Source organism: Metarhizium album (assembly GCF_000804445.1).
Source record: "Metarhizium album ARSEF 1941 chromosome Unknown scaffold_1, whole genome shotgun sequence".
Classification (NCBI taxonomy): Eukaryota; Fungi; Ascomycota; class Sordariomycetes; order Hypocreales; family Clavicipitaceae; genus Metarhizium; species Metarhizium album.
The window spans coordinates 3,092,558-3,109,165 of NW_024467575.1; the positions used below are offsets into that span (position 1 = coordinate 3,092,558).

The following is a 16,608-nucleotide window of genomic DNA, read 5'->3' on the forward strand; positions in this document are numbered from 1 at the left end:
GTGCCGACATTCGCCATACACTTCTACGCTTTTCTTGAGGCGCTGAGTATCAGCCTCCTTTCCATCTTCGTCTCTCTTGAAGAGAAATCGCGCAACGTGGCCCTCGGCAGTAGTGACAAAGTATTGGAAAGTAGGTTTGGCTTTGTAGATAATGCCATGTATCCGAAGAAGATCGAGAGCTTACTGTATTCCTCTGGGATTGTCGACTGTGTGGGCCACGGGACTGCTTGCAGCACGACAGCATGGCGTATCGGCGACTCGCGTTAAAACGGACTAGTTAATATCAAGCTGGTCTTGTGCTAAATGTGTAGTGTCGAAGCTTGGTATTCTGGGGATGAACAATGTGGAAAAGTCCGTCCAATTGGTCAGCTCACGTGAAGTTTTACAACACTGAAGGTGACCAGAATATATCCGGACACATCTATGCGCATGGAGCACTGATAGAGGAAATTACTCAAAGTGAGATGAAGGAATTTGATGTTGATAGGTATAAAACGTGTACTAGTAAAAGCGAAGAGCAAAAACTAACCCAAACTCAACTATCAAGGGGGACTGCTTCAGCCTCTCGACTCTCACTATTGTTACCAACACACCTTTCTTCAACGTACTCATTGATTCAATTGTGAACTTACCAGAAACTAAACATCTTCTCTCAATTTCTTTTCGAGACTAAAACCATAAAGCCCCACACTTGCTATCTTGGTGTCTTTGGCTGGATCTGCCTTGGCGGTGCCTGCTGCCGTCCCAGTGACAGCATCAACACCTGGTCAGAGCGGCTCAGGCACAGCAGACCTAGACAGACCCGGAATCTATCTGGACCGAGAGGGAACGGCCAAGTCGACAATCACGTTCGTTGGGGTGGGTATAGCCCAGGTTCCCAGGTTATCACGATAAGCTGGTTTCCACTCTACTATTCATGTGATATGTTTTTAGACCTGCTTAGACTCTAGTTCGATTGTAAAGTAAAAAACCGCTGCAGCGTCTCCGCCTTTTTTGTCTCTGTTCTCTCTCATGTGGTTCGAAGGAGTACGTAGTAACTTTTGTGAGACAACATAAGTGGGCTAATTCGTACTAATTGCTTGGCAAAAGAGAGCGCCCTTTTTGACTTAAATACCCGCCGACTTGTACTTGCACAAAAGGCCGCTTGGTTTGGCTCCACAAAACCGGAAGCCGCGACATTAAATATTCCGCTCCTTGTGTGCCATCCTAGAATCCGTCGTCACGCATCGGCAAAGCCAAAGTAAAACTCCGTCATGTCGGCCTCATGCCAGCCATGGCCGTGTCAATTTCAGCCGGGGAGTTCACCCTGGGTTTCATTGCCGGATCTATTTTCACCGTGACGCTGGCGGCCTGTTTAGCGTTCGCACTTCTCCGACCTAAGGATATTTACGGACTAGGCCATTGGAAGCTCAATGTGAGGACTCCATTTCGGTCCCTGTGGATGAATCTCGGATTCTGGTAAGTCCTCCTGGGCACGTGATGAAGCCCAAGCGTCCTAACTTCCGCGTTCCACAGGACCGCAGATGACGGCAGCCGCATTGACCACCTTGATGTTGCGGCGCGGGCTTTGCTGGAGAAGATTGTCCAAGCTGCAGGCCTCCTCGTCGAGAACCAGTCGGGAGAGACTACCTCAAAGACCAACGACTCCGTCGCCGTGTTGGACGTGGGATTTGGGTGCGGCGACCAGACTGTTGCGCTCGCAGAGCTTATACAGGCCTCGTCACGGCCACAATTTCGCTATGTCGGGCTCACCCTGAACGCGGAACAGCTTCAAGCGGCACAGGAGAGGCTCAATAGGGCGCTGTCGCGTGAAGATGGGAGGATTGGTGTAAGCACGCCGTCTCAGGGCGCTTTCAAACTGTTCCGAGCAGACGCGGCAAGGCCAGAGTCTTGGAGTAGCGCCGTTCACGCATCTGTGGATAGCTTGGCCGACGAGGCTTTCCCCGAGCGTTGGCTCGTGGCATTGGACTGTCTCTATCACTTCTCGCCCTCACGAGAATCCATCTTCAAGCTTGCGGCCAAGACATTAGACGCAAATGTCATGGCTTTCGACTTGGTGCTAAACGAGAACGCATCCATGTGGCATACCATAGCAGTACGGTTTTTGGGTTTCACTCTGTCCTGTCCGTTTTATACCTTCCTAACGGCGGAACAATACCGGGAGCAGCTCATCGAGTGTGGCTACGACGAAGCGCACATTGAAATCCGTGATATATCAGACCATGTGTTTGAGGGTTTATCGGGCCATCTGTCAAAACAACAGGTTGCTTTGAGCCGCTACGGCATCTCTTTGGCTGGCTACAACCTGACTGGAAAGGTCTTCAAGTGGTTTGATCAGACAAGAGTTATAAAGGCTACGATAGTCATTGCACGAACAAAGAGGAAAACTTGATACATGGCACTCATTCAATCATCAGAACAGAGTGCACACAGCGCGTCTATTCTCTTTCAAAATCTAAGAAGTAACAGCGTGAGGTATCGAGTCCAGCTGGGCCAGTCGCTGTTTTGTTGGCATTTCTCAACTATCGAACTTGCGGTCTAATGGACTGACGCCAGGAGATTGTCCGCAAAGCGTCAGTCAAGGACAAGGTCGTCTTCCACTCCGTCTTATTCCCCGGCTCGCAAATCGGCTCAAATGAGCCGTCCGAATGTGCGGCGGTCATCGGCATGGCCTTCAAATTAGTCCACCTTGTGGCCTCGGCCGTTGCTCCGTATATGCCCGATACAGCAGCGTCCATCAACCCACAGCTACGCGCGGACCTGCTTCCCATCCCGGATGAGTGGCACGCCGATCCCATCAGGCCAGGCCATGATATCGACAAGTCAAGACACTTGTTCGGCCGCATTAGGCCATCGGAGGCGGGACTGCGGAGGAAAATGCTTGGCAACGAAGAGATGGAAAGCCCAGGGCGGCGGGAGCGGCAGTTAAAGCAACCGCGCGGCTATAAGGGCGGGAAGAGCAGCAGAAGGACAACGAGACAGCTGCGTATCTTGACAAGGACGCTTCGATGCCTGTCGTTGATGACAATCAGAATTTTCTTTTTGGTCGACCTTGAGGCGATACACGTCGTCGGGTACGGTGATTTATTTCCAGAGCAATATTTTCGTGACCGTTCGAGAGTCGATACGCCGCAAAATAGAAGCAAGGAAAGCAGGGTCAATCTAGCCTGGTCTTGATAACGTGGCAGATCCATGGCTGCTTCCGTCTGCTTGAGGCTGGTTGACGTCAGAGCTTGGTCGTCGATTGCAAGACCTATTGATAAGGGCGCCGGATGACTAGATGGCTCTCTCGTTGACAAGGTCAATGTGTTGCGGCATGTTCAATTCATGTCTTGATGCACCAACCGTCCAGGCATTGAACAGCCTTGGTGTATTCTAGCGCCCAGGACAGGCAAGCAGAGTCTGTTGAGAGCCGTGCCATACATGCGCAGCTACGGACGATGTAACCCACATGGAAGCACGGAATCCTAATGCTACGCCTTTATAATATGTCTTGTCGTATAGACGCACTCCTACAGGAGCTACAACGTCATCGAAGGGCTCGTACACTACACTGCGGTCCATCGCCCGCGCGAATAGATGCTTTACAGTAAACCACCCCTATAACGATAACCTTCGTGAGCCTTTTTTCATCGTAATATAGCGACTATCGCTAAGATGCGACTATTGTGGGGTTGTACCTCCCCTTAGAAATTACTAGTAAAAGTACATATTAAGGGATTATTAGCGAAATTTACCCCACTATTAGGAAACCCAGCCCCACCTAACCCCACTATAAGAAAATTCAGCCTAAAAAGTGGGGCCTTATAACGATAAAATGCATAGTGACTAAGCAAAAAGTCAACGATATCGTCAGTAACGCGACTATTAACGATTTACTAGGGAAAAACCTTAGATGACCGTGAATTATCGTAAAAACCCGAATATCGCTAAGATACAGGATCGTTATAGACATGGTTTACTGTACTCCCGTTCCAACCCCTGGCTATAGGAGACTCGCCGTCCTTGTGGAAGTCAATGTACCTACTATTCGTGCTGCACCGGTAGCCTCTGCACAATACAAGCAGCCAAAAGAGCCTATTCGCGGCGGCGAGCACAAGAAACGCTGCATCAACCGGGTGTGCTCCCGCGCGTCGCAGTGCCCGCCCCCGTCGGCCATTGCGTCCAGAAGTCGTCTTCCGCATCAAGACTTTGCATGAAATCACTACGTACGCCGATTGAAAAGTGCGCTGATATGTGGAGCATCCGTAGCAAGACGGCTCAACATGTCACCCAAGCCAAAGCACAAGCCGTCACGATGCCCTCCTCGACGAAATCTAGAACGAGCTCAGCATCAAGCAGTGTCGTCGAAGGCGGGCCAGTCTCCAGAATCGGTGCATGGCCAGCCTTTCTCGTCCATGACTTGAGCAGATGCCGAGCAAAAAAGACCAGCAGGCGACTAGGAGCGATCTGGAATCCGTCCGCGCACCTTGCGAGCCTGATAACCAACTACCGCTCGGAACAAGGACGCAAGCCCACGACTATAAAAGAGGGCTTGAGTGCCGTCCGAATTCGCAGGTTTGCGTGTGAACAAGTCACTTCCGCACTCTCGTTTCAGCGACGTGGTACGGCTACACTGATCGATAGCAACAGGACGCGTACGGGTTTTTTTTTTTTTTTTTTTTTTTTTCTTCAAACCGTCAGCATGAAGACTTCCATCGGCCTCGTCGCTGCTACGGCCGCGCTGGCTCTGGCCAATCCGATCCATGGCTCGAACAAGACTGCGCTCAGCCACGTTGACCGCCAGCTGAAACGCCAGGACCTCTCAGATCGCCAGCTTCAACTGGCGTTCTGTCTCGAAAGAAATGCAAGTTGATCTACATGTCTGCGGGGAAGAGAGACGCTAACCCCCGTGGCTATCAAGACGCCTGGGGACCAAATGCTGGAACACTACGCGACTTTCCAGGCGTCCAAGTACAATGTAAACATGCCCGTGTCTCGAGCTGCACTCAGCAAGATGCTGACGATATATCCAATATCCAGTCTCTGGAGGAGGTTGACCAAGCAATCGAGGAATGCTACAGGAAGGGCCGCGAATCTGGCAGCGCGTTCGGCGCTTAAACATGGGCCTGGGAGAGACGCGGCGGGCTCGGCCCGAGCTCAGCAAAGCCTCCATCTTTCGTTGGTAGAAGCTGTTGATCGGGGTGTTTTTCAGACTCCACGGGGTGCATGTGCGCGGGATCCAGGACAGTTTCTTTCGACCTCGGTCGCGCAGCTCCCGTGTCGTGTACGTCGTGCCAGGGTGCGCTGCCCGCAAGCACAGGGCCCTCAGAGTCGGATAGTAGAAGGGCGTGCGCAGATGTGCAAGTCCCAATAGATGCCTGACCATTCATCGTGACCGTGGGAATCGAATCGAGGCACGGCGCAGAGGTAAAAGGCCGTATGTCGTCGCCCTCGGCGGTAGACCTGTGAACGTGCATTCGACATGGCGATGCCACAGCGCCCAGGGGCAGGCAATGGTGGCATCCGCGTCTGATCTGCAAGGGGACGTGTTCCAGTCCGATTCTGCTCCTTGTACATGATGATGCTCTGAGCTAAAGGAGGTCGTCGGGCGGCCCTTGGCAACATGGCCAGGGCCTGGGGGCTACGCGCAACCTCTCGTCAAGTGTTGGAGTATACGAAAACCATGTACACAAGTGTCGTACCATCTATCGACATTCTCGAGGGACCTATGTACGGGAGGTTGATTCTGAAGCTCAAGCCGGTAGAAAAGAGGCGTCATTGCCGTTGGGAGAACAAGACGTCAGGCAATTGGTAGCAGCCATTGCCTGGGGAGAGAGAAGGACCAACAACGGCAAAGGCTCTGTAGAGGACAAGGGTACGTCAGCTCCCGGATGTGGTCTTTTCCAAGAGACAGCCGTGGCTAGGTCGGGAAGGGTTGATTGCACCGTGAGGACGCCGTCCTTTCAGAAGCATCAGTCGCATGTCCCTCTGAATCAGCCCTGTACAGCAATACCTCACTGTCAAGCACGTGTCTGGGGATACTCATCGTGGCCCCGGGCGAAAGGTTGGTCATGTACGCCGTGGCGCTGGTTACGGACTAGACATGGAGGCCGGCATGGTTCGAATGGATGCGTGTGGCTCGTTCCGCTCTACACTGCACGCCGCGACGAGGCATGCACCTCCACCCGTCATTGCTGGAGATTCGCAAACCGGGCTCGAGAATCAGGGCGTCAGACACTGGAGGCGACTTGCGTCGTGTCCAGTGCGGAAAGGCCCTGCTGGAGGAGAAGATTCGACGTTGGGGGCTCCGTCGCGGGAGAGGAAAGCCCGCAAACATTCCCACTCGACTTGCCACGGCTTCGTCGGCAGCATGAAGAATGTCAACGAGGGCCGCAGCGCCGATCGAGAGAGGACTATTGTATGACCCTACGAATACGACGAAAAAGACTCATTGTGCAGCAACAAAGCGTGGGATCCCTGCTGAGGCCTCGTACGGACGACAAATCCAGTGCAGCGTCGTCTCGCCGTTAGCATGGGCTGCCAGGCAATGGAGGGACAGACGTGTAAGCGCTTATGCGGGACATGACTCAAATGTGTGCAAGCTGCATGCGACGCAGATCGAGGTCCTCACGCCCAAACCAACATTGCGCCCGCCATAGTCCGCGGGACGAACGAAACAGCCGGAGCATGGGCGAGCTAGCTGCGGGCGGCATCGAGACAGGGAGGAGAGACAAGGACTATGACGGAGGCAGGCCGTCGTCAGAGGACTGTAGGGAATGCAGAGTCCCGAGACGGACTCTGGGACAAACAGTCCGGGATCCAACCGAGAACCGCCGGCGGGAGCGGAAGCAGCCGCGGGATGGACATGGACAGACTCTTGTATGTCAACGTGGCGCCGAGGAGACGAGCCGGGCTGTTCGAGGACGTTGACTCCGGGATCCACAGCGCTAGCCACGTGTCTCTCCGACGGTTAGCGGCGGATGGCCCACTACCGACCACCCGCCGTGCTTCGAGAAGGCGGGACGGGAGGGTCATGGAAGGTTCATTGTCAAGTGGGGCGGCTGAGGAGGGCGCTGCTCCAACTGGCTGGCCCACGTGGGGGCCCGGTCCGGAGCGGCCGACTGGCCAAGCCCCCCACGAGCTTCCGATCTGACGTTGGACCCGCTCCAGGCCTGGATGGAGTCTCCCAACACGCTTGGCCAATGGCGCTTCCGCCAAAATCAATCCACAGGAAATGCCTCATCTCCGCGGCGCAGTCGCTCTCGACGCCACGGCACAAGACTTGCCAGCCAACTGCCAAGGCTTGATTGTCCGCAAACCCAGCACAGCATCGCGTCTCCGCGCCATGCAGCCGTCGTCAAGAAGAAGCACCCGCACCCGGCTGCCGTCCGTCAACATGCCGCCAGGAGATGATCGCCCTGGTCCTCGTGCCTTTCCGAGCCCCGGCCCAGGGGGGTGTTTCACCTTGGCGGCTTCCGACTTGGCGACTGCAGAGACACGCTCTTGGGGGTTTGTTCCTCTGTGGCCGGCCTGCGGGGACAAGCACGATGCCAAGGCCAAGAGGGCAGCGCGAGAGCGACCTTGAGCAACGCACGCTCACGACGAGACTCCAGCGTACGCTCCTTTTCAGGAATATCCAGTGTCTACATTTTCCTGGCGAGCCTTCTGTCTGCCGTGTCTAACCCTCCCACGTGGGCGATGCAGTATGCTGACACTAATCTAGTTGTACAACGTTTCTCCTTGGTTGACGTCTGTTGTGGGGGGTTACACGGCTGACCGAGACGACGAGTGCCACCGCCAGTACAGAGTACTCCGTACGGAGTACATGATCTAGATAAACCCGGAGGAGGAAAAAGGAAAAAAAAAAAAGAACCCATAAGCTCGACACGTGGCTCACGTCGCATGCGGGTGCTGCCGGCCATCGAGCCGCACGGCAGGCGGCCTTGGGCGACGCCACGCGGCTTGATCACACCACTTTGGAAGAATAGAGGCCATCCAAGCCAGTGGCATGGAAACCACGACACAACAGGGTCACTCGGCTGGCGGTGCCAAGAAGGGATGCACAAAAGGCAAAGAAAGCAAAGGACCCGGAGCGGGAAGGGCAAAAGATAAAACACCCCGTCCTCTCTTCTCTAGTAGGTAGACTACAACTAAGCACAAGGAAGCAGAATAGACAGCTATGCCGGTGAATAGAATAGCACTACTCCGTATACGAAAAGGAAACAAATTTCTGTCGCGGGCTTTCCGAGCTCCCGGAGAAGGAGAAGGGAGTTGCAATCTCGCATCTCGGACAGACTAATTGCTCATCTCGGTTCAACGCCTGCGGCGGGCCCTGGACGAAAAAAAAAAAAAATGAGATGACGCTATGTTGCCAATGTGCGTGCGCATGCATATGCCATTTTTTCCATGTACTATGTACCACCCAGCACGGTCATTTTTCACCTCCCCAACCTCTCCACCTCCAGGGCGGCCAGGACAAAGGCCGACTCCCCCAACAAACTATTGGGCGTGATGGGCCGCGAGGTGTAATACTCAAAGGTGGCAGTCGAGTTGAGGCTACACACGGAGACGGTCTTGCTGAAGCCAATGGTGCCGTTGCCCGTGTCGGTGACGAAGTGGCGCAGGGTGTAGTCGTAGGCCTTGAGCGCGGCGCCCTTGTAGTCCGGCTCGTCTCCGTACAGGAGCCCGATGCGCAGCGCCTTGAGCAGAGAAAAGGTAAAGAGGGCGGTGCTCGAGCTCTCGAGGTAGTTGGCCCCTGCGCCGGGCAGCGTGACGATTTGCCACCAGGCGCCGGTTGCGGGGTCGGCGTACCGGAGGATGGAATTGGATAGCTGAAAGGCGATTTCTTTGGTCAGGGTGCACAGCGTGAGGCGGTCGCCCCGCTGGACGGCCTGGCAGGACAGCTTGTCCCAGGTCTCGACGAGGGCTGCAAAGAACCAGCCGAGGGAGCGGCCCCAGACGTAGGGGCTGGCGCCCGTCTCGGGGTCTGCCCAGACGGCGCGGCGGGAGCGGTCGTAGCCGTGGAACAAGAGGGAGGTGTTCCTCTGGGTGCAGTGGTCGCGGAGGAGGTTGACCTGGAGGACCATGTCGGTGAGGTTTGCGTGCGGGAGCTGGGACGTGAAGGGCAGCAGGGAGAACATGCCGTCCAGGTAGCTCCATTCCGGGTAGACAAAGTACCACAGCCCCCCGTCCGGGTTCCTCTCCTGCAGCGCCAGGGACGCGTGGATGGCCTGGTAGGCCTTTCGGGCCTGCTCGGTGACGGGGGCGACTCCCGACGCGAGGGCTGTGCGGATGGCGGTCGCGAGAGAGAACCGGTCAAGCGGTCTCTTGGCGGCGACGGGGGCGCTCGTCAGATCTGCCGAGGCGACGTCGAGGACGGCCGAGAGGTAGCCGCCGTATCGGCACTTGGCGTCCGGGTACAGCGCGACGGCGTACTCCATGGCCTGGGCGAGGAAGCCGCTCTCAAGCGTGCTGCTCGCCGCGCCCGAGTCGACGATGCCTTGCCTGCGGGCGACGATGCTGTCGAGCATGAGCGTCGACATGGGTCGCGACGCGGCGGCCGTCATGGCCAGGAGCCATGCTGCGCCGAGCAGTTGCATTGGGACGACGACGACAGAGGTTGGGGATGTATGTGAGGGTCGGCGAGGCCAATGCAACGCAGCCGATGATGTCTGGTCGTCTCGTCTGGTCTGGTGTGACTGTGCGATCTTTTTATAGCTCGGCCACGACCCCTGGCCATGGCAAATTCGGTGGCGTTCAATAGCCTAATAAGACGCGTGCTATGGGTGATGGGCGATCGATAGCACGTGCAGCCGCAAGCAGCTGTGCCACGTGCGCGCCGGCACCGACGAGCTGGCCAGCTGACGGCAGCTGACCAGCTGAAGCGCCGGCCGGCTTGGATGCTGACGGCCCGACGACCTGAAGACCGGACGGCCTGGCGACCTGGCGACGAGGTGGGACGAGGTGGCTTCGGCCTGAAGTCCGTCATCACGTAATGTAATCATGGACCCGGCATTCTACAACTTATAACTACATCCATGGCTTTGGTGGTCGTTTTCCTCTTGGTGCATAGCACATGCTATTTCTTGCCTCATAAATCACCCGTCTCTGCGAAACAGCTCATCTTGCGAAACCATCCCAGTAAACATGTCATTATATTTATTTGCTTCTAGATGCCGGTCATATCAACAAAGCTGCGTGTATACTCGTCGGAAAGCCCAGCCCAGATGCCAAGCTTCTCCACTCAAAACTAAATCAGCAGCTGTGGCGTCCCTTGGCCCTAACCGTGCCATTATATCCGGCAGAGAATCAAGGAAAGGAAACAAGGTGGAAACAAGACCTTGTCCCACCATGTTCCGCAAGCCAAACTGCAGCGCCTCGAGCACAATGGCTACTTCCCTGCCGATTTCGTACACCAGGCCCTCGAGGCTTCCATCAATCTGTTCAACATCTGACGAAGCAGAGACAAACGTCTGGAGCTTTCCGTGCGTTTGGGCATCTGCTCAATCTTGGAGCCCTACCCACGACACGTCACAGACTGGCCTTGGCCCCTCCTCTCGTGCTGGCCGAATCGGTGGCCCCCATCTCGTGGCTCTCAATGTCAATCACCACCTGGTGGTGGATATAGCTCTTGGTCCCGTGCTTCCCGCCGTTGGCTACCGAACTCGTGTCGTGGATCTCCTTGTACGGCCCCGTCGCATCGCTGCTGCCGGCCGCTTGGCGGACCAACGAGGACCGGTTCGTGCTGCGTTTGTGCAGCCCGAGGACGCGAAGCTTGGACAGCAGCGGACGCACGGCGGCCAGCGAGGCGGCGAAGATGGCCAGCCCCAGCTCGGCGTCGGCCCAGAGGAGGAGCTGGTAGTGTAGGTGTTCGACTTCGTCGCCCTTGGCGTGGTTCAGGCGGATGATTATGATGAGCTTGACAATGGTGGAAGCGCTGGCGCTGCACGGCAAATGCCATGTTAGTCGATGGAGCAACTTCAAGACCCTTGAGCGAGGAGACTTGGCCGTGCCGAGCCACGGCCGATGCATCTTGTTCGACTCAGGACGGCAGTGCAGTGCAGGGTAGGGTAGGCAGGCAGGCAGGCAGGCGGCGCCGAACTTACAAAATACCCAAGCCCAGCAGAAACACAACGCTCAGCTTCAAAATGGGCCGCATCTTGACGTTCCACAGGATGTACACAGGCAGCAGGGCGTAAAAGTAGTCAATGATGATGTTGGTGCTCGTACGAAAGTACCCGACGAAATTGCACGTCTTGGAGCCGGCGTAATTGCTTGTCCCGGCCTTGGCACAGAGATACGACGAGTAGATGGTCATGACGGTGGTCCAAACAACGACGACGCCCATGGACCCAATGAGGAGCCATCGCATTCTCTTTGTGTTGACGATGCGCATCAGTACGAGCGCCACGGCGAGCTTGACCAGGCCCGAGTCGATGTAGATGGTCAGTTGGTTGGCGAAGTAGAACTTTTGGTTGGTGCATAGTTAGCCCTGCGCACGACTTCTCGCGACACGCCTGACATGGCCAAGAGACGGGGACACGAGGAGACAAGACGACGCGGCAGCGAGAGCTTGCGTACCTGCTTCGCCTTTGCCGGACTGTAGTGCGGTTGCAGGGTCGAGTACGGTTTGTTGTCCTCGGCTGCGTAGCCGTAGTGCAAGGCCGTGAAGCTGAGGCCGCATAGGATGATGTATCCCACCTGATGGAGAGGTCCCACGTCAGTACACCGTCACGTCCGAAGAATGTCGTCGCCGGAACGACCACCAGCCAAGGACACTCGTTGGTGGTCTCTCGTCAAACCGGGCATCACGGAGGCTCACATAAGTCAAACACAGCATCACATCGTCGACGCCGAACGATCTGGTGATGCGCAGCCGCGAGTACAGGCGGGCGGCCACGGCAAGGCTGTTGACGACGAGCAGGATGACGGTGCAGGCGACTATGCTGTTGCGGTACTGGGCCATTTTGCCTACTGTGTCGGGCGAAGCCAAGAGCAAGTATTCCGAGCTTCTTTTCGGGTAGGCTGTTTTGCGAGTGTTTGGCTGGATTAGGCGCTCGGGTAGAGTCTCATCTCGATGGAAAAGATGCTGGTCGCGACGGGACGCAGAGTGGAAAGGAAGAGAGAGGTATTTGCAGGATGGACGACCATGGGGATGGAGGCGTGGCCATGCAAAGTCAGCACAAGGTCACGGCCGTGGACCATCTGATTAGGGAAGACCCGACCCGACACACGTCAGCCTCGCACCGAGCCATGATTGAAACGAAACGGTCGAGGTCGAGGCGGCGGCGGCAGTAGACGGACGGTACGGGGTACGGAGTATGCGTTGATACGATCGTACTTCGTACAGCAAGGTCGCATCCCCAGCGCGAGGCAATGCAGGACGAGACTTGCGCCTGCCTTCTTGTCCGCATGTACAGCAGCAGCCATGGCAGGTGACATTTCGATATGGAGGAGCTGAACAGTCGGTAAAGCGCAATCGGTCCTAGCAGGTTTTGAGCTTTGGGCTACACGCAAAACATGTTGGTCAGAGGTTACAGCACAGAGGACGTCGCCGTGGCCATCGACCGGCCGTCCAATCAGCATCGACGTCCAATCCTAGGTGGTTTGGGTCTTTTGTCTTGGCATGGCCTGGCATGTCTGGACTGTACGTGCACGTCATGTACCCAGCCATGTACCGTACGCGACCAGGTACCTACTTGGGGACCCAGGCAGGTACCCAAGAAGCGTGGTGGTGTGTCAGTGGCAGCAGCAGTCTGCGCTGCGTAAGCGGCCCCCAACGTCACCAATCCTGCTAGGCCAGAGTTGGCCTAGTCCTGCGCGGGATGAAGCGAGGGTGGGGTAAACCGTAAGACGGAGACTCTTCCATCCGCCATCCGTCCAACCTGGTGAGTAGTGAGTGACACTCTGCGCTCTGCCATTGTTCTTGGCTGCTTCTTCAGCCGGCGCTGCGCCTTGCCTCCTCTCCAAGGTTTGTGCGTTCCTTGGTTCCTTGAATTTTCACTTGAGCCTTGTCCAGATGCGTCTGAAGAGGGTAAAAGACCTGGGCCGAGTCAGAGCCGAGCCACAATCCATCCGACCAAAGAGGTAATCTTTCCGATATTTTACGCCCTGATCTTCTCACGGATAATTTTTTTCGTCCAAATTGCTCTTGGCGCTCACATCACACAGAGACTCACGCCACCCCACAGCTGGGGGCGTAGTCGTCGAGCCTCACCGCCGCCTCGTACGAATAAAGTTCCCCTGTACGGCCCCAACGCGCAAGCCCAAGAACACGAGGCGCAAGCCCCCCCTGCCCCGGGTCTCACGGCAGGCACTATCTGTGTGAAATTTGGAATTTGCCAGCTTCTCGCCACAGGTATAAGGCGAAGAGAAGAGCATTTGTGCAATATACGGAGTACTGCTTGTGTCTTTTTGCGAGCTACGCTGCTTCCCGCCTTGAACGGGCCTTGATATAATTTTGAGATTTTTATAATGTACTTGATCGAGAAGCCGACTCAGGTAGTGTTATTTCCTTTATAAAAAAAAGAAAGAAAGAAAGATTACTCCGTGTATATATATAGGGATTAAGCTATAGTACTATTTATCACCAGGGTTAGGGTTGGAGTTCCCAGGGTACGTCCGTGCACACCGGCACCACAACCCAGATGAAAAATTCTCGCCAACAATTCCAAAGTCCCCCCATTCACTGATAAATACATCCCAAGCTGCCAAACTCGTGAGCGCCAACGGCCTCGAGGAACATCTGGCCTTCCGTCGACAATGCGGCTCGACGACGACCACGTTTCCGCCCAACGCGAGCTCCCCGGACGGCTTGACGACGACGAGATGCCTGTGTGCGTACGGAGTACTGAGTGATGTAGGCTCCTTGATATCTCAGCCTGGCCGTCGTCGTCGTCGTCGTCGGAACGACGCTCGCTCCCCACGGCTCATCAGGGCGCCACATGGAGAGCAGACAGCAGACAGACAGAGGACAAGGACGACCAGCCGAGATGATCGCTTTCGCGGGGTTTCACGGCAGGCTCCCCCGGTTCCCGTCCAAATCGAGGGAGGACACGGCCGGGAGGCGCCACGGTCTAGATGAAATGGCAATGGCTGCCACACACATGGATCCGCAGCGGCCGAGGCGTCAACTAGTTCCTCTTTCGGCGCTGCATAACTGCAGTCCTGACTTCCACCATCACGCACGCCAACGCTTGGAGTCCTACCAAGGACTGTCGGTTGGTTGGTTGGCCCATCTTCGGCCTTGACATGTTTGTCTTGCGCCCTCCGATGCGATGCGATGCGATGCGGTTGCGGTTGTTCAGTCCCTCCGGGTGCCTGGTCGACGCTCAATCTTCCAATCGCTTATTGGGCTTGTTCTCGTCCTGTCCCCGCCCTTTTGTACACCGAAGAGCTAAGAGCTTACCGTCCCACGATGCTTAACCCTGGAGATTACCTTGTCGACCGTCTCTGTGCTACAACTACCGAGCACGCTACGGCACGGGTCTTCTTCCTACATGGAAGCGTGGCTGATCGGATCGGAATCCCTTCCTACCCACGTACGACAGCAATCACACGCTAGGCAGGATTGGGAAACACAGTGTTGTTGTTGCTGTCTGGCCAGACGGGGAGCAGGAGCACAGCACATATTCCACGGTAGTCGTAGCAAGAGATGGGCCGCCAGATTCCCCGGTTTCAGCAAGCGGTCTGGTGGTAGGCATCAGTGGCGGGTGCGTCAAGCGTGACGAGGCCAGTGGTGACGCGGCTGGGAGCTTTGACTCGACTCAACTATACCATCCCGCCAAAGTATGATCTATCAAAGGTCCTTGGTTCCCTGGTTTCCCGCAAGGCCCTCCCTCGGGCGCCCAAGGACATCTGTCTGCGCAGCGTGCGTTGCGCCCTAGGTCTCGTGATCGTAGCCCTTGTGTAACCGTGCAACAGTTACGACTGGTACGTATTGGGAGTTCCAGAAGAGCGCCGAGACATGGCAAAGAAGCGGCCTCGCGGCCAAAAGAAGCACGTGGCAAAGGAGAGGCTGGGGCCCAGGAAAAACAAAAAGGTACCAGTCACTAACGAGCTGTTGTTCCGTCTGGCAAAATTCATTCCCCGGTGACGCTGCATGCAGTATGAAGACTGGGGTGCAAGAAACGGTCAAAGGCACATGAATGTACGTACGTAGTTCCTTGATTGAGCACAACCCCCTCCCTCCACGCGTGGTTGATAGAGAAGGAATCCGGGGGCCCCGGTAACTGTCAAATATATCGATCCTACTCCGTACCCGGCACTCATCAGCGAGTCGAGCAACCCGCCGCCTTCACTGCCAAGCGCAAGATGCCTGGCCAACGACGTATCTGGTGGATGTGTTGTCTGGCTCTTGGGGATCCAACGCCAGGCCATGGCAACCAGGTAGTCGAACATGTTTTTTGTTCCAGTCCCTCCGGCATGGGTGATGATGCAATCCAACTTGTGCACGAGATGTCCAGCAGTGCTCATAGGACACAGCCTATCCATCCCTACAGGTTGTAGGGCAAGTTACTCACTCCCCGGGGTTTGACAAGCTCTTCTTTCGTTGCCAGCTCTAGCAATATTCCATGCAGGGCTTGTGCTACGTACGCGAATGAGCTGACCACTCTGACGTTGGTTCTCTTCTACCAGACGGGGTCGCGTAATACATCGAATCACCGGGGAAAGATCTTGGGGGGTTTTTTGATAGCTTAATATTGAAGCATTTGGCAATGTCGAATCTACCGTGGGAGCAACGAGCTTTCGAATAGATTGGGTTGCGCTACACTAGAAATCCACGGTGATATGTTGGCGAGTACTTGGTAACGTTACTTGGCAACCAGACAGCAAGTGGAGTCGGGTACCGTTGGGATGGCTACCCTATAGCTCGCAGAGCGAACCCACAGTACGTATGGTCGGTGGAAGCTTCGATCCTCTGCGCCGACTTCGAAGGGAGTGGACATGGTCGCGCTGTCTCCTGTTGAGCAAGATGTCTGGCAAAGCCAAATGCCGATATTTCCAAGTACATGGTGTTGTTTAATTATGTTGCGTTGCGTGGTGGTCGTGGGCGCGTTGGGACAGCACGACGCGGAAAGTTGACTCTGACTCTCCTCATCGTACATGTTCAATTGAGGTCCGGGAGCTGCCTCGACAACTCGCGGTTTCGTCATCACGGCAGACCAGGCATCCCGGCTGGGCATAAGCATGGCTTGGCTTGGCTTGGCTCGGCTTGGCTTGTATCAAAGACTACGTACCAGCACTCCGTGGGTCCTTCATCATGCGAGGACATTATGACGACACTCGGGAATTCAGATACATTGAGACAACACGAGGTGCCACAAGGGGTCAGCTCACACCGTGCAACAACTCGTGTGTCATGATGCTTCTCAACAGTGACCAAACAAATATGCTGAAGCAATGTTCGCAAGATGAAACGCAAAAAGGACTTCAAACGCCAGCAAGGGCGGGCCATGAATAACAAGGTCCGTTCACGTCAGATGATTCAAAACTAAAAGGGGGTGCAGCTGCAGTTGGCAGACTTGGTCAAGGCGCGCTCAAACTCAACTTTGGTGTGCATGATCGTGGCGGGGAGCATGAGGCATGAGGAAATGCTAGAGCAAACGATTCGGCACCGATGGCCAT

At 55.7% G+C, this 16,608-nt stretch overlaps 3 protein-coding genes across 3 annotated transcripts; 1 reads left to right on the forward strand and 2 right to left on the reverse strand.

Moving 5' to 3' along the window:
* Nucleotides 1-1,273: 1,273 nt before the first annotated feature.
* On the forward strand, nt 1,274-2,392 carry MAM_00888 (uncharacterized protein; the record flags this gene model as incomplete). Its single annotated transcript, XM_040819687.1, has 2 exons — nt 1,274-1,458; nt 1,516-2,392. The coding sequence occupies 2 exons, from the start codon at nt 1,274-1,276 to the stop codon at nt 2,390-2,392; spliced, it is 1,062 nt and encodes a 353-aa protein (XP_040682952.1).
* Nucleotides 2,393-8,420: 6,028 nt separating this feature from the next.
* On the reverse strand, nt 8,421-9,581 carry MAM_00889 (Six-hairpin glycosidase; the record flags this gene model as incomplete). The annotated part of the gene is made up of 1 exon (XM_040819688.1): nt 8,421-9,581. One exon carries the CDS (start codon nt 9,579-9,581, stop codon nt 8,421-8,423), a length of 1,161 nt encoding a protein of 386 aa, XP_040682953.1.
* A 931-nt stretch (nt 9,582-10,512) lies between these two features.
* On the reverse strand, nt 10,513-11,947 carry MAM_00890 (uncharacterized protein; the record flags this gene model as incomplete). The annotated part of the gene is made up of 4 exons (XM_040819689.1): nt 10,513-10,924; nt 11,088-11,449; nt 11,563-11,682; nt 11,804-11,947. The coding sequence occupies 4 exons, from the start codon at nt 11,945-11,947 to the stop codon at nt 10,513-10,515; spliced, it is 1,038 nt and encodes a 345-aa protein (XP_040682954.1).
* Nucleotides 11,948-16,608: the final 4,661 nt, after the last annotated feature.